The sequence below is a fragment of the Ictalurus furcatus genome, chromosome 17 (genome assembly GCF_023375685.1).
Source record: "Ictalurus furcatus strain D&B chromosome 17, Billie_1.0, whole genome shotgun sequence".
Classification (NCBI taxonomy): domain Eukaryota; kingdom Metazoa; phylum Chordata; class Actinopteri; order Siluriformes; family Ictaluridae; genus Ictalurus; species Ictalurus furcatus.
The window spans coordinates 3,937,575-3,962,081 of record NC_071271.1 but is presented as its reverse complement, the minus strand read 5'-3'; the positions used below and the strand labels follow the sequence as shown (position 1 = coordinate 3,962,081).

Genomic DNA, 24,507 nt, shown 5'->3' with positions numbered 1-24,507 from the left:
GAGGATGATCACAGACACCATGAACTCGTGTAGCATGGATGTGGGACATTGTAAGAATTTTTTAATTACAAACAAAACATGATTTTTAAAACGCTACTGTGAGGGGAAAATGATACATTTTTACTTTGTAGTAGTTTTGTTCATGTTCATCAGAGGATAACGTCAAAGAAGGTCATGTCATTTAGATTAGTACAGAATGTTTATCTGCTTACAGAGACATAAACATGTTATTCCGTTAAAGGTTCGACCCTGAAACAAAGCCTGTTTGAAGTGCCTCACACTGCTCCTTATCGGTATGTCGAAGTGTCTCGTGCCCTGCGCTTCATATATATGTATATAGCAGATGTTTACCATAAGCGCCTCAGAGCGCTCTCATTATTCTGTCCTGCTTTCTTCTGTAATAAAGCTTTTCACCTGTGAGGACGAGTCTGCGAGTGTTGTCTAGTCTCCACGACACGACTCGTTGATCGACTGATTTGATTGGATAAGGAATAAAACACTTGGCGCAGTGCTGCTTTAGGAAAAAAAAAAAAATCAACTACGGGCTGGTGAAGCGGAGATTACTGTTAAAGTTGATTCTTTTCCCGTAACTGCACATCCAAGTTACGGGAAACACAGCAACCTGAAACTGGAGACTTGTTCAAAGAAAGATTCATCGTATCACAGTGTGTATATATTTATATTTGTCAAATAACAATAGGGTGGTTTTTAGATTAGTTTACTATTAGTCTAAGATTACGTGGCGTCCCGGTGCGTAGAAGTGATAACGTATTAATAATGAATAAACCTGTGATTCGAAGCTGCACTACTCTCAGAGCTGCTGTTACAGAAAACTAATCGACATACTCCGACCAATCAGAGTCGCACATTCAGTCGTGACGGAACCACAGCGGTCGCTGCTCGGACCTGCTCTCCACTCCATCCTGGGCGTGTGTATGTAGAAGTGGGCGGATAGCGTCCTGTCACGCTGCGACAGTTGTTTGATTTTTCTGTGGCAGGGAACTGGCAATGATTCAAATTTAGGAGAAAATCTCAGGCGGCCCGAGCGTAAGCTAAGCTGGTATTGAGGTCAGAGAGATCAAAGGGGGCGGAGCGTATCGGCGGCGGCGTTGACGGTGAAAGCAGCGATGCTGATCTGTCTCTTCACCTCGCTCCAGGCTCTCTCAGGCTCGGCGGCGTTCTCGATGTCAAACAGAGCGTCGTAAATCCCGGGGAACGACTCGCCCATGTACTTATTGTGGCTGCTGGGAGCGAACACCACGTGTCTGCAGGACAGAGAGAAAAATGAGACGGAAATGAGACGTACAGCTTTCACAACTTCCCCACCTTCGGTTCATTCAGGTCTGTCGCTTTCCTTCTCCTTCATCTGTAGCGGTTTGTGGGGAAAACAAACAAAAACAAACACAACAAATGCCTACATGAGCAGAAGTGTAAAAGCTTGACCTTATCTAATACTCCTCATTCTGTCCTCGTTCCCTAGAGGGAGCTCTTTTAGAGACAGAAAAACAAAACCTGGCTTTGTCTCATTTTACGAGATTCCCTCCCTTCCCTTCCCTTCCCTGTACACTACAGCGAGCTGAAACGTCCAACGTGTTCACTTCCCTTCCTCTGTTCTCGGTCATGTCCCCGTCCTGTGATGTTCAAGCCTCATTCTTCGAACTTTGTGCACGGAACTGTAAAGAGACGCAGCCGTCCATCTCGTGTCGATGACATCATGAGGTGAGACGTGTTTACCTGTGGAAGGGTCGACCGGGGAGGCCGAGAGGATCGATAAACGCCCGCTCCAGATACATCAGCTGATCGTTCACCATCCGCACTGAGAGAGAACTGAGAGAGACAGACAGAGAGAGGGAGATAGAAAGGGAGACAGAGACAGATGGAGACGGAGGGAGACAGAGACAGATGGACAACGAGAGAAAATTCGAGACGGACCGAGAAAAAAAGACAAAGTGAGATGGGAAGACAGCAAGAGATGGAGAAGGAGAGACCGAAAGAGAGAGACGGTAACACAGAGAGTGGAGACAGAAGGATGAAGAATGAGAGACATAGAGAGAGAGAGAGAGACAGGAAGACAGTGAAAAATTGAGAGAGGGTGAGAGACAGATGGAAAATAATAGAGAGAGGGGGAGACAGAAAGAGACAGTGAGACAGATGGGGAGACGGAGACATGGGGAAGGTGAGAATTTGAGAGACATAGAAAGACGGGGACAGAGAGACCGACGGAGAGAAAAAGAGAGACAGAAAGCGAGATGGGAAGACAGCAAGAGATTGAGAGACAGATGAAGAATGAGCGTCAGAGAGAGACAGACAGTGAGAGTGAAACAGAAAGGGAAAGAGAGACAGTAACGGAGTTAGAAAGAGAAAGATTGAAAGATCGAGAGAGAGAGAGAGACAGACAGGCAAATAGAGACAGAAAGACAGTGATGAGAGATACAGACAGAGAGGAACAGAGAGAAAGAGAGACAGGGAGTGAGAGACCGGGAGATGGACAGATGGAGAAATACAGAGAGAGACAGAGGAAGCGTTAGTGGGTGTCAGAATGTCACTGATGTTTGAGATTTGCTGTATAGTAGTGTGTGTGTGTGTGTGTGTGTGTGTGTTAGTTACTTGGTTGTGTCGAGTGTGTTCAGGTGCTGCTGAAACTCTTGTACCGCTTGTGTGAAATTGTCCACTGCTGAGAACAGAGCATCTGTAACACACACACACACACACACACACACTCGAGTTTCCTATTCAGCATTCTGAGCTTCCAATAAGCCAAAACTCTTCTGTACAAGCCTGTGGATTTCAGATTAAACAAGAGTGATGGAGAGAGAGTGTGAGTGTGTGTGTGTGTGTGTGTGTGTGTGTGTGTGTGTGTCTCACCGAACGTCACGGCGTAGCGCTCCATCTCCTGCGGGTGTTTCTGCGCGAGCCGGTGGATGGTGTGCGCGTACTGAGAGAGAGCGAGTGCATACTCGTTACAGTCCAGTGGCAGCACAGGGGCGTCGGCTAAGCGGAAAACCAAACCCCCTCGCACACGTGTCACCGCCTCCATGCGGCGAAAGGTGGGGTCGTAGAAACGCTCGACCAGCTCGAACGTCTCGTACACGCTGTGGTAGACGGGATAAGTGCTGTACCTCTCCGTCTTCTGTGGTACCACACACACACACCGTAAGTGTATGCAAGACATGTATATACACACACACACACACACACACTCTCTCTTACTCTGTTCTTGGTGTATTTCGCTCGCCCGGATGCAATTCCCAGTCTGATGAAGTACGCTTCGAAATCGCTGCCTGATCCGAGCTTACTGATCCTACACACACACACACACACGCGCACACACACACACACACACGCATTCAGTTACAAACCACATACTAGTGGCTGTGTGTCCAGCCCTCCCCATGCTGAGGTTTTGTATACGTGTGTGAGAATAAGAGTAGAAAGGGGCGGTGCTTGGCTCTCACCGGGGCGCGTCCCGATTATCAGTCCAGTTGTCTCGTTTGTGCCAGCTGTCGTACAGAGTCATTCCCTCCTCCCCTTCCTCTGGACTCATCACCTACACACACACACACACACACACACACACACACTCACATCACTTAGCGTTAGCCGGCGAAACCCTGAACGTTCGAAACCCAACCGTTGACCTTTGACCCACCTGTTTGGTGATGTCATAAGCCAGTGTATGTAGAGACGGAGTGCAGTCTACTCTCAACGTGTACATACCTACACACACACACACACACACAGTCAATCCAAGTGAAATATTGATACATTTCCTGTGTGTGTGTGTGTGTGTGTGTGTGTGTGTGTGTGTGTGTCTCACCCTCAATAGTGGAGTCTGCGTTGATGTATGCTACAGCTCTCTGCTGGAGCATTTTAGCATTTTCCTACACACACACACACACACACACACACACACACTGTTACACATTCACATACTAATAAACACCCACTATAATTTCTTGCTCTCTCACCTCCGCCCACTCTGTGGATCCCAGCAGGCCGAACTCTTCAGCATCCCAACTAGCAAAGATCAGTGTGCGCCTGGGCCGCCAGCCTGACACACAAACACACACACAGGTTGTAATATCTGCACTATTGATGCAAGTACTGTGGAATTACTGTGTTAATAGCATTGTGTGTGTGTGTGTGTGTGTGTGAGACCTTTCTGCAGGAGTTTCCCAGCTGCTCTGACCGTCTCATGTGTTCCTGAAGCTCCAGTCACAGGATCGATTCCCCCAAACACCCACGCGTCACGATGACCACCTAATATAACGATCCGATCTACACACACACACACACACACACACGTTAAACATGTAAGTGTTTACATAAGTGGTAAGAGTGTGTGTGTTTGTTTGATGTTAACTGGAAACGTGTGTGCACCTGGCTCCTGCGCTCCTTTGATTTGGCCAATCACATTGTAGATCCGGGTCACCTGATTGTAGCTGTGCACGTTCATGCGCACTTTACTGAAACGAAACACACGAGGGTTAGCAGCTGCGGTGAGGGAAGAGGAGGAAATAGCATTTGGGACAGAGCCGTGTCGTCGCCTCACTTTAGTGCGAAGTCACCGATGAACCCGGGTCCGATACGATACGACACGTTCAGAGCTCCTTTCCAGTCAGGGGGCGGAGACGCTCCGCCCATATTCCTACAGGAAGCGAGGAAGTGACATCACAACTTAGTCCTACAGCAGATTCGCTGGTATTAAAAATGACACACGCGTCATTATGGATCATGTTCTGCATTAAATCTGACTCACTTCAGCAGATGAACAGCATCACGGTAGCCAATAGGATGTACTGGAATTTTGGGAAGCCCCACCCCCTCGTCTAGCCTGAATCTGTAAGTGTATTCTACGGAGAGGGGAAAAAAAAACTTTAATATTTACGAGATAAATCCAGAACATACCATAAATATGTAACGTAATAATGAAGAATTTTAATTTTAAGAGTGTGGAGGATAAGTTAGCGCACCTTTAGCGGGGTAGCCGGGGGTTAAGGGGTCTCCGGACCCGTTCAGATTCAGGATGTTGCCCCGTTGTGCGCCGCCTTCCGGCAGGTTCCATCCTTCAGGGTACGGCTTCACACCCTCTGCGCAGTAATCCGCCGGGTCCGAGTACAACACGACGCCTTTGGCACCAGCTAACATGGCGTTTTTTACCTAACACACACACACACACACACACACACACACACACACACACCTTACTGATTGCTACACGCCCACAAGACCCGAAGTACACCGGTGAAGCAACATGCTAGCGTGAATGTAGGCTAATCTTGCAACCTAGCATACCCAGGTAAAGTTTGGAGAGAAACTGACGAGCTAATTTATCAAAAAGATAGATCTTTGACAAATTCTAGATAACAACCACGAGCTAACATTGATGACTTGGTTAATTAATCTTAAAAGGTGCCATAGCTAAGAGTTTTTCCCCCTCCAAGATTAGATCTCTGATGGTTTGAACATTTGAATGATTGTTTTTTTTACTCCTTCAGACTACGCCAATTCAAGTCTATGTTCATGAAGCTCCGCCCCCAGGATCTACAGTGGGAGAAGAGGCCCATCCAATCACAAACGAGCATTCCGGATCAGAATTCCCTTTTCCAAACAGGATTCCTCAGCCACTAAATACACTTCGTGACCTAAACTGTTTTTGTTTTTTTTAAATCATGTAGAAATAATCTGAAAGTTCTGTAGAACAAGTAAGAAAGAAGAAGAAAAAAAAATATCAAAGATTTCGCTATCGTACCTTTAAACTTACACACTGCGTCCAGTCTTTGTGTCAGTGTGCATTGTTTGGGTCTATTTACATTACCCTCCTTGTTTAATTTCAGAGAGCAAGCTAAATGCCGGCCGTGTGGAGAGAATCACCTAGCTTGGTCTCGAACAGGTACGCTAATTATCTCCTTATAATTATGACGAGTTTCTTGCTACCAAGTTTAGTCAAATTTTTAGTGAAGGAAGCAGGAACCGGGAGAAAGGGAACGAGGGAAGTTCGAAGCAGAACGGATCGGAACGCTTCTTCTTTGCTCACCTTATTGCCTCGGAAAATTTTGCCGTATCGGAGGATGACGATTTTGTCCGTACAGTTGATGCCCATCTCCCTCTGCAGTTTGAAGAAATCCTCCGTCCTGCCGTAGTTCACGTACACCAACTCGCCCTGAGGACACACACACACACAGACGAGTCGGTCCTGCGCAGTGTTTAGTTTAGATTAGTTATACATGTTCTCATGTGCATGTCAGAACCTACTCTATGCTAACATGCGCTGTATGCTAATTGAGACAGCAACGGCTGAGGCATATAGCTAGCTCATTCGTGTGAACAGCATGGAGGCGTGTTCGCGAACCGCGCGGAGCTAACGGAACACCGTCAGCAATACTACTGTCAAATCTGAAGAGTTCGCTCGAGGCACAGTGCTTTTGCCACACACAATTGCCACACAGTTTAACGCTGGCTTGTGTTTTATTTAATCGCGGTGATAGTTACTAGATAATACCAAACATTTTTTTACTACATAACTTCTGCAATGCTAATTCAGTATACAGAGCAGACAAGATGGCGATCGCAAGGTTCACAGAATCAGCTATCGAGGTCTCGAAGACTCTAATGCTAATCAGTTCTTCTTCTTGCTAGCACGTTTCATTGAACTCACTTCTTACAGTTTACTTTTTAAGGAGCTCTTCGCTTGCTGCATATTTATGTTTAGTTAACACATTCCAGTGACGGATCCTTAGCTAGCTAGCTAGATTGTACCATCAGCGAGCTCGCTTGAGTTTTTTTTGTTGTTGTTTTTTTTTTTTTTCAAACGTACGTTTCAATACTATGGAAGCCCATTTCCGCCACGGAGGGAAAAAAAATCTAAATGAATGTAATTGCGCCTTTTTTCCCCTCATAACTGCGAGTTCATAATCGCACAATTTTGACTTTATTTCTTGCGAATTATTCGGACGTTTTTTCCTCGTAATTGAGGCTTTCACTTCTCCTGAAATGTGACCAGCTTCAGGTAACGAGCGTGCGCTAGCGTTCCTTGTCTTGTCCTTGACTCTGAGTGTTGATATTTAACCATAGCCTGTTTATAATAGAGAATGACTGATGCTTTATCGGTGCGTTCTTTGTGTCTCACTAAACGCCAACTGGACGTCTCAATTTTTGAGAAATAAGGTTGCGGTGACCTTTTATTTTCCTCTCCGTGGTGGAAAAGGCCTTCTATACAACATACAATACAGCCATGTAACCGTCAGGGTCCGTGATGGCAGGGCGGACCGGGCCGGGCCGGTGTGCATCGTTACCTCTGGTTGTCCTTGTGCAGAGTAGGCGTTGTACGGAGGAACGATGTCACTCACGTGCTCATAACCCTCAGGTACCGGTTCAGCCAGAGACGACTTCACGACCTGTGTGTGTGTGTAAACATAAACACACTATTAATGACGATGACGACTAACTGCGACGGTGGGATTTACTTCCCTATAATCAATCCACAGCGCTGCTGAATTTGCAAATCTGATTGGTCAGGAGGTGTTGATGGATTTAAACGAACACCTTATCGTTTCTATAGTAACAGCTCTTCACAGGTAATTCTATTACTCAATTATAAACGTACTGTTTTGCCAGAATTTTATTAATACGTTTCGTTCATCCTGTTAGTTACACAGATAGTATTTAAAGTCGTAACCATTAGTATACCGTAGGACGTGAGGAAATAAAACACTTGGGGGCATGGCGTTGTAGGAAAATAATCATCAGCGGGGCGCTGCGATACTGTTACCACCCAGAAGTTGATTGTTTTTCCATTACGGCACATCCCCAAAGTGTTTTATTCCCCTTAAACCACAGCAACTTGTCAACGTTTACAACGTTCATTAAATCAAATCAAATGTTTGGGGTTTTTTTTTCAATTTATTATCTGTTTATAGTCACATTTAAATGTTGTAGAGGTTGGTTCTGGTTATCGCTTAAGTCGTAACCGTCTTCCGTCACCAGCCTTTAATTTACCAAGAAAACCTAAACGTCCCGTTAGAAAGCACTGAAAGTGGAGACTCCTTCCGAGAACGCCGATTAACATTTTCAACAACAGGAAACGTCACCCTCGCTACACTCTTTGTTAAATGAACCATACTTTTTTTTAAAAAATTTTTTTAGTTTCGTATTTTTTTTAAACGTTTATTATAAGTATTGGAATATCTGGCGTGTCCGCCGCACAAGCCACCTGTGTAAGTCGTTACTATAGAAACGACAGCGCATTAGAACGAGCGCGTTAATATAAACCTGATGTTGAATTACAGCCAGACCTGCTGTCAGAGCTGCCGGTTTGGAGAATCCATCTTCTACTGAACGGCGTTGATGGTACAGTTTAAAGACGTACAGTACTATATTTTCATACGGGTGCAGTCTCGTGACATCATAAACGATAAAGTCACGGCACACACACACACACGTAGTCACGTGGTGGGTGAGCGGTCCAGCTGACAGGAATCTGGGGGAGGTATAAGAAAGCAAAACAACATCAATCATCCTCCATTGCAGTTTCAATGACTTTCTTCACTTCCTTTGTCCTTTCTACGGTTGTTTTTCCTCTTTATGAGGATACACGTGTGTTTACGTGTGGGCGTGTGCGCTGCCGAGTTCACGACGAACGTTTCCGTTAGAAGTGCGGTTGCTAAGAAACTTTCATCATCATCATCTTCGTCACAAAGTCACGTGCATGCATGTCTGCTGCTTAATAATTACAGGTCTGTTTTTTGTTCCAGGCCTCACGTCAGGGTTAATGTACACCTCTAGAACAGCTGTAATATATAACTAGCTTCAGCCGCTACATCGTTTTAAACAAAATACTTATTTCGACGAATCTCTCAATAGAACCAGATCATCTGAAGCTCGAAATTAAACTCATAATTATTACTGGCGTATCTCTGGGATTATTCTCTCACCTCAATCATCGTTACAGACTGTGTTTGAAAAGATTATACTGTATTTTAGCTTATAGAAAACCACTGAATTAAGTGTACAGGTGCACTGTACCCGTCAGTGGCGCTTTCTAAACCTGAAACGTGTTCGGAGTTATGGATGAGGGGCTTGGATTAGGAGTAGTTAGGAGGACGGGGTGTTGTACTGTGCAGGGTGTACCTCGTCTCCGTGCTGGTCGACTATAGAGATGTAGTTCGGCCTGGTCGCGTTCGGATACGAGAGCAGAACGTCGTACCACACGAGCTCGGCCGAGTCGAGCCCGAACGCTAGCCACTCCTCGCGAATCTGCTCGCCCAATCGCAGGTTCTGCTCCGTTCCAGCCAAGTGGGGCAGATAAGTGAACTTCCTGTTCGGGCAGAAGCAAGCGAGATGATCTACTGTAGCTAAGGTACGTATGGGAAAGTTGCGTGCGTGTATTTGTGTGTACCTAAGATACTGTTTGATGTTTCCCGCACGGATTTCTTCCAGGAACTCCCGCAGGAAGTCACGTGTCGGCTTTTCATGCTGCGTGTCAGCAGGTCTCGCGAACCACCCTAAGACGAAAAGACAGCGTAAACCGCTGGACTGTCGGAGACGTCTTCACTCCCCTGCTCTAACGCTCGCATACAAAGGGTCCGAAGATCAGAGTACATCCGCTTCCAAGGGTCTAAAAAGAACACTGTACGGTAGGTACGGGTCAATAATTTATCAGCTATTTTGTGAAAAGTTCACAAAAATCAGTGAAACACCATGAGCGATCTACTTGTGGTGAGATTGCTCAATAATTCAGATTTAAAAGGAAGCCATGCTTTGGGATTTATTATTCATTGCAGTGCTGAAGTGGCGCTTTAATCTTTTAGTCTGTCCAGTTCTCTCACTTTATCATCTGTACACTCTGTTCAAACAGATCAGCTTCCCAAGCGTCAACGTTCGTGCCGAACACCACCATCAGCCCCACCGTGCTCGTCTTCTCGTAGACGACTCGAGTAAATTTCTCTCAGGAGTCAGAGGAGATTCGTGCTCAAAACAACAACAACAACAACAACAACACAACAAGAGTGACACAGTGAAGATGTGTTTTTTGCTGTGATGAAACCAAGATCAAGATCCTATATTTGGTATTTATCTAGTATACACACACACACACGCAATATAATATATATATATATAGATGCTCATGTACGTGTATATATTCTGTAGATTTTTCATAATTTACACACACTGTATTAGAGTCCAAACCTCCTTAGGTCTTTAAATGAAAAGTCTTACTGAATAGATTAATTCGATTTTTTCTGCAGTTAAATGTTCAGAAAGCAATCTGTTTGGGGTTAACGGTTACTGGAGGGCAGGCCACACACACACACACACACACACACACACACACACACAGAGAGAGAGAGAGAGAGAGAGAGCAACATTATGCTGTTATGTAAAAGTTCCTACGCTGGGCTCGTGCAGCCGCACAGCTGGCCACCGAATCCGACGCCTTTTCTCTTTTTTTGCCTCGCGCTGCACGAGCCACCCGCTGGAAGTCAGAGAAAACTCTCTCTTTCTCACACTCACAGTCCCTCACACCCCCACAAGCACGTGCGAAACCTTACCGATGATAAAGCCCACGATGAACAAGAGCGTGAAGACGGTGAACCACTGCAACCAGTGCACGAGCTTCTTGTTCGCTCCCATTGAAGTGCGTGTGAGAGTTTGCGGTGAAGTCCACACAGCGCACGCACACACCCACCTTCGGACTCTGGCTTTATGCAGGAGGAGGAGGAGTGTGTGTGTGTGTCTGTGTGAGACAGAGCTAGAGAGAGCGAGAGAAAGAGCGACATAATTAGCATGCTCATTTGCATACTGACACGTGATTGGAGGATATGCAGAGTATGGCGTATCTGCAGAGCAAATAAATGGGCGTTTCTCAAACCCGATTTGTTCAAATCGAGTGGGCGGTTCCCAATCCTTTCTTCTCTCAAAAACCCAAGAAGTGATGTGGAAAAGTAGAGAAAGACGCAGAGGGATTGACTGCCCGGTTCATTATAAGAAGCTCCAAGAGTTAGTTATTATCTAAAATTCGCTATCTATTTCGTGCATGTAACTGTTTGTCACTTTAGCCGTGTTGAGAACGATAGCTTGCTTAACTCTTTTCCGCAGGCACGTCCATCCATCCGTTTTCTATATTCTTCAGGGTCCCGGGGGAACCTGGAGCCTATCCCAGGGAGGATTGGTCACGAGGCGGGGTACACCCTGGACAGGGTGCCAATCCATCACACACACACTCACATACCCATTCATACACTACGGACACTTTAGACACGCCAATCAGCCTACCATGCATGTCTTTGGACTGGGGGAGGAAACCGGAGTACCCGGAGGAAACCCCCGCAGCACGGGGAGAACATGCGAACTCCACACACACACACAGGGCAGCGGCGGGACTCGAACCCCCGACCCTGGAGGTGTGATGCGATCGTGCTAACCACTAAGCCACCGTGTGTTTTAATTCTAATTCCAATTACATGATAGCAATTGCTAATCGAGTCTATAAGCTTAGCTAGTTAGCTTACCGGACTAGATTAGGCACTGCGTAACGTAGCTTGTTAAGTTATTAAATTGTTTTCTAGTAAAAACTTAAAGCAATAATATAATACGGTGGAGGAAAAGAGTTTCAAATTTAAATGTATATACTGTACGTTTCCTCTTTCTTTATCTACTTGAACAAATCAATGATGAAAAAAAAAAAAATCCAAAAGGACCTCGGCCATTCAGGAACGATCGTAAACCTCAAAGATGATTCGCTTGGACGTTTGGTTGTACGTATGTTCATTACGTAAATACTTTGAATCTTAATGAATTTTTATATGGCTATGCACATTTACAAGTCTGTATGTCTTTTAGGTGTCTTCAGATAAAGAGAACAGGGCACTTAGGGGTGTACTCACTTTCGTTGCCAGCGGTTTAGACATTAATGGCTGTGTGTTGAGTTATTTTGAGGGGACAGCAAATTTACACTGTTCCACAAGCTGTACACTCACTACTTTACATTGTAGCACAGTGTCATTTCTTCAGTGTTGTCACATGAAAACATATCATCAAATATTTACAAAAATGTGAGGGGTGTACTCACTTTTGTGAGATACTGTATAAGGGTGTGCAGAATGTCTTTACATTTGGTGTTGTTATTCATTTGGCATCTCTATTAGTATGCACCGCATCCTGATCTGTATTATTAATCTCATGTCACGAATTCGTCGAGGTTATCCGTGGAAAGCCAGCAAAGAAAAGAACAGGGAGGCGATTCCGGACTGACTGGTATTGGTTTAGTTTGCATGAAACGCTCTACTATTGATAATAAATGTAGATTTTTTCGATTGCTGACGTTCTATATGGTCTCTTCGTCCTTGTTGTAATCAGGTGACCCGCCCCTATTTTAAGCGCATGCGCATAAATGTTCCCTACTTGATTGGATGCTTGAATAACGCCTATCCCGGTCTGAAAACGCCCACTGATTGGGAAACGCCCACTTATGTTCCGCATAGACCTATACTTGGCTATAGGATGCAGGATATGGTCACAACATGGGACAACGTGTGATTTGGGTGAAAAGAAAGAAAGAAAAGAAGAGAAAACAAGTAAGGTGTTTTATGAAAATAAAATATGTTTAAAGAAAGACTGTGTAATCATATTATTTGCTTATTTTAAAGATAGATGGAGAGATACATACAGTAAATGGACATTCTTATGTGATCCCCCACCGACAAGCCCTCCTGTCATACGAAGGCCATGCTTCCTTTGAGACACATGAAGAGAGCAGCTGAATCTTCTCACACTGTTGCTCATGCTTCACCACATGGCAATGTAACGACCCAGCAAAGCACTGTGAGCTTGTATCCACAGCCATGACCTCACAGATGCTCGTGATTGGCTAGTGCATGACAGTGGGAAGAGAGGGTGTGGCATAAAGATACTGTTCAAGCCCAGATGCCCCAATTATGTATATATTTGCAGCCCAGAGCCAGATCCAAAATGGGCGGGACTAGCTCCAAATCTATTATTCAGAGCTAGTTCCACCCATTTGAAGCTATAATGCCTATTTGGAGATAGATCCGAGTTGCCTGCTTTTCGAGGGGCGTGGCTTAGTACGATAAGACACGCCCACCGACCTGCAATCTGTAGACAGAGTCGTGCAGAACTGTTCTTCACCACCAGATGGCGCTGATGACCCACTCGTCCTCAGGTCAGTGCATTACAAGCATTCGACTGTAGTACTATTTTAAAGTTTAACTAGAGGTTTTAATGTATTTGAATTTTAGTTTAGATTCAAATTTAAAGACGAACTTTATATTTATTATATTTTGTTTTAAGCTTAAGTCTCTAAAACAGCTGAACATTTTTAATCATGATCAGTTCCATTTTTTGCTGAATGACTTGTTAACCATCTCTCTCTCTCTCTTTCTTTTTTTAAAGATATAAGGATACAAGTCTAAACTGTTTTATTGTTTTCAGTTTTTTTCCTTACAATTAATAACAAATATGAAGTTACTATATGATATGTTTTTATATTTTGTATTTCATTTGTAACCAGACAGACACACTGTGAACAAGAATTCAACTTTTTGTTCTTCAATAATTTTATTCCAAAACGTTTTTTAACTGTCATACAGTGTGCATAATGTATTTGTCAGTATGATAGATTTATATCCATATCTTATATTTATACCTAGCTATGATTAGATAATATGACCTTTATATCACTATTAAGAGTTTTTTTTTAAAACAACCATAATAACATTACTCCTCCTCCTCCTCCTACTACTACTACTAATAATAATCATAATCAAAATCAACTATAGTTTTATAATAGTTGTATTTCTTTAGCAACTTTCACACAACTCACAATGCGAAGGAAGCGCGTGCCGTCCTCTTCCTCCTCCTCCATGCTCTCTCTCTCTCTCTCTCTCCACACCACCCTTACAGCGGTGGGACGAGTCCAAACCCGAGCACGACGGAGAGAACACACACACACACACACAGGGAGGAACAGAGCGCGAGCAGTGAAGTGCAGTCGGTTCGGTGTTAAACACAGAGACACCGGGAGCGCGCGCACTGTGGACATGGGTCTGTCTCTGAAGAGCTGGGTGACAAACGAGGGAGGAAAACACTGCGTGCTGGTACTGAACACACACACACACACACACACACACACACACACGACTCTGTGTAGAATTGAAGTAGAATTAACACCTACAGCACTGAGTCAAATGTGAATGAACCTGTAGACTGCATTGACTTTAACACTTTTACTAAACACTGTCTGTGTAAACTAACTCAACACAGCGCGTGCATAGTTCAACAAACTGTGTGTTAGGTGTAATGCGTGTTAATTCAACTCAATCAACACTGCATTAATCAACACTGAAGAACTCATTAAAATCTGATCAATTAAATGTAGTGTCTGATCAATTAAATGTGGTATCTGATCAATTAAATGCAGTGTCTGATCAATTAAATGCAGTGTCTGATCAATTAAATATAGTATCTGATCAATTAAATGTAGTATCTGATCAATTAAATGCAGTGTCTGATCAATTAAATATAGTATCTGATAAATGTAGTATCTGATCAATTAAATGTAGTATCTGATCAATTAAATGTAGTGTCTGATCAATTAAATATAGTATCTGATAAATGTAGTGTCTGATCAATTAAATGTGGTATCTGATCAATTAAATGTAGTGTCTGATCAATTAAATGTAGTATCTGATATATGTAGTATCTGATCAATTAAATGTAGTATCTGATATATGTAGTATCTGATCAATTAAATGTAGTATCTGATCAATTAAATGTAGTATCTGATATATGTAGTATCTGATCAATTAAATGTAGTGTCTGATCAATTAAATGTAGTATCTGATAAATGTAGTGTCTGATCAATTAAATGTGGTATCTGATCAATTAAATGTAGTGTCTGATCAATTAAATGTAGTATCTGATATATGTAGTATCTGATCAATTAAATGTAGTATCTGATCAATTAAATGTAGTATCTGATATATGTAGTATCTGATCAATTAAATGTAGTATCTGATATATGTAGTATCTGATCAATTAAATGTAGTATCTGATCAATTAAATGTAGTATCTGATATATGTAGTATCTGATCAATTAAATGTAGTATCTGATCAATTAAATGTAGTATCTGATATATGTAGTATCTGATCAATTAAATGTAGTATCTGATCAATTAAATGTAGTATCTGATAAATGTAGTATCTGATCAATTCAATGTAGTATCTGATATATGTAGTATCTGATCAATTAAATGTAGTATCTGATCAATTAAATGTAGTGTCTGATCAATTAAATGTAGTATCTGATCAATTAAATGTAGTATCTGATATATGTAGTATCTGATCAATTAAATGTAGTATCTGATCAATTAAATGTAGTATCTGATAAATGTAATATCTGATCAATTAAATGTAGTATCTGATCAATTAAATGTAGTATCTGATAAATGTAGTATCTGATCAATTCAATGTAGTATCTGATATATGCAGTGTCTGATCAATTAAATGTAGTATCTGATCAATTAAATGTAGTATCTGATAAATGTAATATCTGATCAATTAAATGTAGTATCTGATAAATGTAGTATCTGATCAATTCAATGTAGTATCTGATATATGCAGTGTCTGATCAATTAAATGTAGTATCTGATCAATTAAATGTAGTATCTGATCAATTAAATGTAGTGTCTGATCAATTAAATGTAGTATCTGCTATATGTAGTATCTGATCAATTAAATGTAGTATCTGATATATGTAGTATCTGATCAATTAAATGTAGTATCTGATCAATTAAATGTAGTATCTGATAAATGTAATATCTGATCAATTAAATGTAGTATCTGATAAATGTAATATCTGATCAATTAAATGTAGTATCTGATAAATGTAATATCTGATCAATTAAATGTAGTATCTGATAAATGTAATATCTGATCAATTAAATGTAGTATCTGATAAATGTAATATCTGATCAATTAAATGTAGTATCTGATCAATTAAATGTAGTATCTGATAAATGTAGTATCTGAGCAATTCAATGTAGTATCTGATATATGCAGTGTCTGATCAATTAAATGTAGTATCTGATCAATTAAATGTAGTATCTGATCAATTAAATGTAGTATCTGATAAATGTAATATCTGATCAATTAAATGTAGTATCTGATAAATGTAATATCTGATCAATTAAATGTAGTATCTGATAAATGTAATATCTGATCAATTAAATGTAGTATCTGATAAATTAAATGTAGTATCTGATAAATGTAGTATCTGATCAATTAAATGTAGTATCTTTACTCAACTTCTTACTGATACATCCCACTAGACTGAATCTTACTCTGCTGAACAGACTGCTCTTTGTGTTGTGTTGACTGATAAAGTAAAACTGGCCCAAATAGTAATAATAATAATAATAATAATAATAATACCTTGTTCAGCCAAAACTACCTCAGAATGATCTCATTAGCAGAGATAAGAAATACAAATTGAACATATGCAGCTAAAATCGAGTCAACATTAGTGAATGTAATTATATTGCATTAAGATTCTTAAGAAATTTGAACGTTTCAAGCAAAATGTCCGATTTTGAACCCAAAACGTGACCGAAAAGTGCTTTTAATTCTTCATTGAAAACTTAGTAAACTTGGCCAAATGACTCCTTCACACATCAATAGTCAATGATAAATATCCAACTTCAACAATTTGATAAAAAGCTAATAACAAACTCTGTAAAATTTCACAAAAACGAATGTGTAAATATGTTGTAATAAACCCCTACAACGCAATTACGTGCTTAAAGACGAAAAACGCAGCGTTGCGTTAAATATTTAAAGTGGCCGATGGCGATAACAGAACGTCAAACCTAGCTACTTACAAAAAAAAACAATCAACATTTATAATTCCATATGACCGTCTGGTTATTAATCATTTTTCTGTTAGCTAAACAAGAACGGTAGCTAACTAAGCTAAATTAGCTTGCTGGTGTCTGGCTGGGACCACCTCGGGACATTCGACGTGCGAAGTTTGTTCTGTCGGAGCACATAAAGCGCATAAAAAGCTACTTTAGCTGCATTTTTACAGTTACACACCTGAGTGGCTACTGGTTCATGCAGAATTTTTGACTGAAATAGCAGCACAGCAACAACAGCGGAGTAGACTAGCGACAAGCAAACCAGCGGACAACAGCGGAGTAGACTAGCGACGAGCAAACCAGCGGACAACAGTGGAGTAGACTAGCGACAAGAAAACCAGCAGACAACAGCGGAGTAGACTAGCGACGAGCAAACCAGCGGACAACAGCGGAGTAGACTAGCGACAAGCTAACTAGCACACAAAAGCGGAGTAGATTAGCGACAAGCAAACCAGCGGACAACAGCGGAGTAGACTAGCGACAAGCTAACTAGCGGACAACAGCGGAGTAGACTAGCGACAAGCAAACCAGCGGACAACAGTGGAGTAGACTAGCGACAAGCTAACCAATGGACAACAGTGGAGTAGACTAGCGACAAGCTAACTAGCGGACAAAAGTGAGTAGATTAGCGACAAGCTAACCAGCGGACAACAGTGAACAGATTAGCGACAAGCTAACCAGTGGACAACAGTGAACAGATTAGCGACAAGCTAACCAGGCTAACCAGCGGACAATAGTAGATAGATTAGCAACAAGCTAGCGATAACATTAGCGATAACGCTAACGTTCTCAAAGCAGCGGTCATTGTTAACTGATCTAAAGTTAGTACTGTTCTAAATGAATTTTATAAAGTAGAGAAGCGGGATCTTGACAGCGTTCACAGTGCAGGCGGTCCTGTTGATTTCATGTCACTCCGTTGACAGCGGTAGAAACTTGAGTTGAAAATGACGGTGGTTTTTACAGGTCTTCTTCTTTTCGTGTCTTTTCGTAGTGGAACTGTCGAGGTGGAAGGATTAGCTGCTCAGCAGTATGATACCAAACGTTGCCCAGGGTGCGCCAGGGGAGGCTCCTTCCGTGCATACACACTCACACACCCATTCATACACTACGGACACTTTAGACACGCCAATCCGCCTACCGTGCATGTCTTTGGACTGGGGGAAGAAACCGGAGTACCCGGAGGAAACAGGTTTTTACAGGTTGTAAACAGGGTTGCGACTTAACCTCGAACGCAGCGTTTTACCAACACAATTACTGGCGTTCAGGCGTGAAGAGTGTCTAATCGTTGTCTCTGAAGTGCCGATTTAAGGGCTGTGTAGCTAGCATGCGTGCTAACTGGAGCTAATCAATAAATCATTTGATTAATTAATTTTAATTACTGATTGTTTAATTGCATTTGTTTACACAATCTCGATGTTAATGCATTACTTTAAAAGTCAACACTGTAACGGATCTAATTCTGTAGGTGTTAATCCGGCACTAAAAGTGTTACTTCAGTCCAAACGGAACACTTTAGTTCAACAATCGCATTGCTGACGTTTAAAAGTTAGTACAATAAGATATAGTACGTGTTAATATGGCATTTGTGGTAATACTTTGGCTTTAATTAACACATTGCTAGATGTGTTAATTCCACCTTATTTGAATGCTGTATGAAATAATGTCGAATTAACACCAGTGTTATTGCTAAACACTTTATACGTTAACTACAGTGACACTCAGTGTCACTGTAACCACTGTAGAATTAACACCTAGAGCATTGCGTCAAAGTTGAATTAACACCTACGTTGCATTGACTTAATGTTGACTCTCGCAGCACTTTAACTTAACACTGTGGGTGTGAATGAGTTCAACACGGTATTTTTTAATTCATTTGAAATTCTTTTTCTCATTCAACACTTTAGGCGTTAATCGGAAACCGGTTGGTGCATTTGACACGGAAGGTGTTAATTCCTCTCAGAATCAACACTTTGTTAGTAGTGGTTTATACGTTAACACTGTAAGAGAGAATTCTGTATTAATACAGACCGTAGATGTTCCTTCTGATTTAACTCAACGCTTACGGTGATCGTTAAAAATGTGGTGCCATTGACGGTGTTAATTCTACTCAAAATCATCGCTGCAGTGTAGTTCAACAATCTAAAAGTTAATGCACAAGATGATCATAGTGGTGTTGTTGAGGCACTGAAAGTGTTAATTCAACACGGAAGGTGTTGGGTCTACTCAAAATCAACACGGAAGGTGTTAATTCTACTCAAAAGCAACACTGCAGGTGTTAATTCTACTCGAAATCAACACGGCGGGTGTTAATTCTACTCGAAATCAACACGGCGGGTGTTAATTCTACTCGAAATCAACACGGAAGGTGTTAATTCTACTCGAAATCAACACGGAATGTGTTAATTCTACTCAAGTTCAACACGGAAGGTGTTAATTCTACTCAAAATCAACACGGAAGGTGTTAATTCTACTCAAACTCAACATGGAAGGTGTTAATTCTACTCAAAATCAACATGGAAGGTGTTAATTCTACTCAAAATCAACACTGAAGGTGTTAATTCTACTCGAAATCAACACGGCGGGTGTTAATTCTACTCGAAATCGACACGGAAGGTGTTAATTCTACTCAAAATCGACACGGAAGGTGTTAATTCTACTCAAAATCGACACGGAAGGTGTTAATTCTACTCAAAATCGACACGGCACGTGTTAATTCTACTCAAAATCAACACGGAAGGTGTTAATTCTACTCAAAACAAACAATGAAGGTGTTAATTCTACTCAAAATCAACACGGAAGGTGTTAATTCTACTCAAAATCAACACGGCAGGTGTTAATTCTACTCAAAATCAACGTGGCAGGTGTTAATTCTACTCAAACTCAACACGGCAGGTGTTAATTCTACTCAAACTCAACACGGCAGGTGTTAATTCTACTCAAACTCAACACGGCAGGTGTTAATTCTACTCAAACTCAACACGGCAGGTGTTAATTCTACTCGAAATCAACACTGAAGGTGTTAATTCTACTCAAAATCAACACGGCGGGTGTTAATTCTACTCAAAATCAACACGGCGGGTGTTAATTCTACTCGAAATCAACACGGAAGGTGTTAATTCTACTCAAAATCAACGTGACGTGTTAATTCTACTCGAAATCAACACGGCGGGTGTTAATTCTACTCGAAATCAACACGGCAGGTGTTAATTCTACTCAAAATCAACGTGGCAGGTGTTAATTCTACTCAAACTCAACACGGCAGGTGTTAATTCTACTCAAACTCAACACGGCAGGTGTTAATTCTACTCAAACTCAACACGGCAGGTGTTAATTCTACTCAAAATCAACGTGGCAGGTGTTAATTCTACTCAAACTCAACACGGCAGGTGTTAATTCTACTCAAACTCAACACGGCAGGTGTTAATTCTACTCGAAATCAACACTGAAGGTGTTAATTCTACTCAAAATCAACACGGCGGGTGTTAATTCTACTCGAAATCAACACGGAAGGTGTTAATTCTACTCAAAATCAACGTGACGTGTTAATTCTACTCGAAATCAACACGGTGGGTGTTAATTCTACTCAAAATCAACACGGAAGGTGTTAATTCTACTCAAACTCAACATGGAAGGTGTTAATTCTACTCAAAATCGACACGGAAGGTGTTAATTCTACTCAAAATCGCCATGCATGTGTTAATTCTACTCAAACTCAACACGACAGGTGTTAATTCTACTCAAAACAAACACTGAAGGTGTTAATTCTACTCAAAATCAACGTGGCATGTGTTAATTCTACTCAAAATCAACACGGAAGGTGTTAATTCTACTCAAACTCAACACGGCAGGTGTTAATTCTACTCAAAATCAACGCGGCAGGTGTTAATTCTATTCAAAATCAACACGGAAGGTGTTAATTCTACTCAGAACAAACACTGAAGGTGTTAATTCTACTCAAAATCAACATGGAAGGTGTTAATTCTACTCAAAATAAACACAGCAGTATACTTCAACAATCTAAGTTAATGCATAAGATGATAATAGAGGTGTGTACGCCAATGCTGTGTGTGTGTGTGTGTTTTCAGGTTGTATGGGTAGGTGTGAGTGTGTGGCTCTTCTGGAGGACGTTCATGCTGTACTGCAATGGAGCGCAGTATTACTACTTACACAACATGCTGGGGGTAAGAAAACACACGCACACATTCTATACACACACACACACACACACACACACACAATGTATGCTATTTCCTTAAGTGTAGAATGAATTGTGTGTGTGGAGTGTCTAGAAGTGTGTGTGTACGTGTAGTCAAATGTCATAGACAAAATAACACACACACAATGCATGCTGCAAGTGTAGAATGAATAGACTGTGGGTGTGGGTGTGGGTGTGATATTTGATTACATGACTACAGCTACACACACAATGGACACTCACAATGGAAATACACTGTCTTTTACACACACACACACACACACACACACACACACACACACACACTACAGTTAGGGAAACATAGTATACAGTATAGTGTGTGTATGTGTGCGTGTGTGTGTAAGACATTTCCTTACAACAGAGAGCGTGTGGCAGCATGTCCGCTTCTACAGAGAGCACAAAGATCACACATAGCATATTAGAGGGGCTCAGACACACTCACACACACACACACACACACACATATAGTCACTGTTCTGTCTACACTTAAGGAAACAGTATAAAGTAAGTGTGTGTGTTAATGTGTGTGTCTGATATTTGACATGTACACCTTGCGTATGTGTGTGTGTGTGTAGAGAGAGATCTCAATACACACAGACACACTAGGGGATAATTTTGAAGATGTGTTACCATTTTAGTTCTGAATGAAACTTTACATGTTGTGTGTGTGTGCAGCTAGGACTGTGTGTGAGTCGAGCATCCGCATCTGTCCTGAACCTGAACTGCAGCCTCGTCTTGCTGCCTATGTGCAGATCCATCCTCACCATACTGAGGGGACAGACACAGGTGAGAGAGACACACACACACACACACACACTGTGTGTGAGAGAGAGAGACACACACACTGAGTGTGAGAGAGACACACACACACTGAGTGTGAGAAAGAGACACACTGAGTGAGAAAGAGAGAGACACACACACAGTGAGAGAGAGACACACGCCTAGTAAGAGAGAGACACAGAGACACACACTGAGTGAGAGAGAGACACACACACCTAGTGAGAGAGACACACACACACACAGACAGAGACACATACTGAGTGAGAGCGAGACACACACACCTAGTGAGAGAGAGACACACGCACTGAGAAAGAGAGACACACACACAGACAGAGACACACACTGAGTGAGAGAGAGACACACACAATGAGTGTGGGAGAGACACACACACTAACTGAGAGAGAGAAACACTGAGCCAGAGCGAGAGAGACACTGAGCAAGAGAGAGAGAGAGACAATGAGCGAGAGAGAGAGAGAGACACTGAGCGAGAGAGAGAGAGAGACAATGAGCAAGAGAGAGAGAGACACACTAAGCAAGAGAGAGAGAGAGAGACTGAGCGAGAGAGAGAGAAACACAGAGAGTGATAGACACAGCGGGAGAGAGAGAGACACTGAGCAAGAGAGAGAGACTAACAGAGCGAGATACTAACAAAGAGAGAGAGCCACTGTGCAAGAGAGAGAGACACTAACAGAGAGAGAGACACACAGTGAGAGAGACACTGAGTGAGAGAGAGACTGAGTGAGAGAGAGAGAGACACTAACAGAGAGAGAGAGACACTGAGTGAGAGAGTGATAGACACTTAGTGAGAGAGAGAGAGACACTAACAGAGAGAGACACACAGTGAGAGAGACACTGAGTGAGAGAGCGATAGACACTGAGTGAGAGACAGACACTAACAGAGACACTAACAGAAAGAGAGACACTGAGTGAGAGAGAGACTGAGTGAGAGAGAGAGAGACACTAACAGAGAGAGACACACAGTGAGAGAGAGACACTGAGAGAGGAAGAGACACTGAGCGACAGACACACTGAGTGAGAGAGAGGCAGAGAGAGACACACAGAGTGAGAGAGAGACACACGCCGAGTGAGATGGAGGCACAGAGCGAGAATGACAGAGAGACAGATTCACCGTCAGATAGACACATGTCTGAGGTAAACATCTTGCTAAGACAGAAACTGAGCTTATATCCAGAAATCTGATTATCACTGTTTATCGTCTGTTTCAGGTGAGCAGTAGAAAAGTGCGCAGGTTGCTGGATAAAAGTAAAACCTTCCACGTGGCGTGTGGCGTCGCTATTTGCGTCTTCTCAGGTGAGACGTTGCTACATTGCTAACCGTGATGAAATTACACTGGGGAAAAATACCTATAACCGACCAAATACAAAATACTGACCTCAACTGTCCATGAAGTATCCTAGCTCACAACAGCTAATAACCACAGTTAGCGTCTTAGCATCTTTTTCAGCAGTTATCTTATTCATGAATGCTAATACCTCATACTAGACCTGGACATTATCAGAGGGCTAATCAGAGCTACTAGCATCTAGCTAAACACTGGCTATAATATCTAACCACAACTAGCGCAACTAGCTATAAATATAATTGAATGAAATCAGCAGCTAAAGAGCTAATTCCAACCAACCACAACAAACTTCAGTTAATAACCAAAACAGTTATGCTTTGGCATGAATACATCAAATACAAACATCATATTTATAGCTGTTTTCATTCATGTGTCCTGCATTTCTTTAATTATTCACAAAACCTGCCCATTAAGTATAATAGCTACTGAATGCTAATGACCACAATTAGCATGTTAGCAACTGCCTCAGGTTATAATGAGTTAGCTAGCCACAATTTTTTTTTTTAGAAGAAAACAAAGCTAATTATTTTAAGCTGGTGCTGAAATCTAAGCAGAGCAGCTGTGTTCTTGGTTAACAGGTGTGTGTGTGTGTGTGTGTGTGTGTATGAGAGAGAGAGAGAGAGACTGATAGAGAGTACTAGAATGTACACTATACTGTGTTTCCTGCCTCAGGACTTTTTGAAGCTGTTCTAATTACAGAGTTCCTAAGTTCTGAGGTAGTCTATCACCATGGCATCAGGGTGACATAAACCAGCCGAATAAACCAGGTCTGTGAGGGAGAGATGGATAGAGGGAGGAAGAAAAAGGTAGGGAGAGAGAGAGAGAGATTATCAGCTGTTGAACAGATCCGCAGTCCCGCATACTTGAAGCATGCTGTCAGACTTCTCCTCGGGGGGTAGTGTGTGTGTGTGTGTGTGTGTGTGTGTGTGTGTGTGTGTGTGTGTCTGTGTGTGTTCGAGGACATTCTTCTACTGCTAAGAAAACATAAAGTAACAAACCCACAGTGTGGATTTCAGAGCTTTACAACACAGCCACCTTAAAAAACATGACCGAGGCTAATTTGTTTGATGCTAGCATTAGCATAAAAAGCTATGTCAATGGTCTTGTCAATTTCTTTTAACGTCATATTGTTAAACATTACGTGTATTTACTATTTCTCGCTAGTTTATCAGTTTTACCAGATATGTTCGGGACTAGCGGCAGCTAATTTTCTGCTG

At 42.0% G+C, this 24,507-nt stretch overlaps 2 protein-coding genes across 4 annotated transcripts in view; one reads left to right on the top strand and one right to left on the bottom strand.

Annotated features, from left to right (window-relative positions):
- Positions 1–41: 41 nt before the first annotated feature.
- Positions 42–14,109, bottom strand: naalad2 (N-acetylated alpha-linked acidic dipeptidase 2). 2 transcript variants are annotated; one of them, XM_053647027.1, is made up of 21 exons: positions 13,841–14,109; positions 12,668–12,868; positions 10,551–10,750; positions 9,398–9,503; positions 9,130–9,316; positions 7,296–7,397; positions 6,038–6,163; positions 4,974–5,160; positions 4,760–4,853; positions 4,553–4,648; positions 4,381–4,466; positions 4,159–4,278; positions 3,969–4,051; positions 3,818–3,881; positions 3,650–3,717; positions 3,456–3,547; positions 3,211–3,301; positions 2,866–3,130; positions 2,608–2,689; positions 1,735–1,827; positions 42–1,265 (listed from the first exon to the last, which is right to left on the bottom strand). In XM_053647027.1, exons 2-21 carry the CDS (start codon positions 12,781–12,783, stop codon positions 1,079–1,081), a joined length of 2,445 nt encoding a protein of 814 aa, XP_053503002.1. In that variant the 5' UTR covers positions 12,784–12,868; positions 13,841–14,109; the 3' UTR covers positions 42–1,078. The 2 variants fall into 2 exon arrangements, with proteins under 2 accessions (XP_053503002.1, XP_053503003.1); XM_053647028.1 differs by lacking the exons at positions 9,398–9,503; positions 10,551–10,750; positions 12,668–12,868; positions 13,841–14,109 and adding an exon at positions 8,295–8,479 and having other exon boundaries at positions 9,130–9,220.
- Positions 14,022–24,507, top strand: part of LOC128621334 (NADPH oxidase 4) — a 21,456-nt gene continuing 10,970 nt past the window's right edge. Inside the window, exons 1-4 of one of the 2 annotated variants that reach the window (XM_053647033.1) lie at positions 14,022–14,114; positions 21,017–21,112; positions 21,823–21,933; positions 23,154–23,238. In XM_053647033.1, the coding sequence (XP_053503008.1) occupies positions 14,058–14,114; positions 21,017–21,112; positions 21,823–21,933; positions 23,154–23,238 (349 nt within the window). In that variant the 5' untranslated portion in view covers positions 14,022–14,057. The remainder of the gene's footprint in view (positions 14,115–21,016; positions 21,113–21,822; positions 21,934–23,153; positions 23,239–24,507) is intronic. The other variant, XM_053647035.1, reaches the window with a different exon arrangement.

Coding starts and splice junctions, on each gene's coding strand:
- naalad2 (XM_053647027.1), bottom strand. CDS start 12,783: ATGAGCAACAGTGTGAGAAGATTCAGCTGCTCTCTTCATGTGTCTCAA. Junction 9,504..10,550: donor CATCGTGGGCTTTATCATCG/GTAAGGTTTCGC, acceptor TTTTCGTCTTAG/GGTGGTTCGCGAGACCTGCT. Junction 1,266..1,734: donor CCCGGTCGACCCTTCCACAG/GTAAACACGTCT, acceptor TCTGTCCTGCAG/ACACGTGGTGTTCGCTCCCA.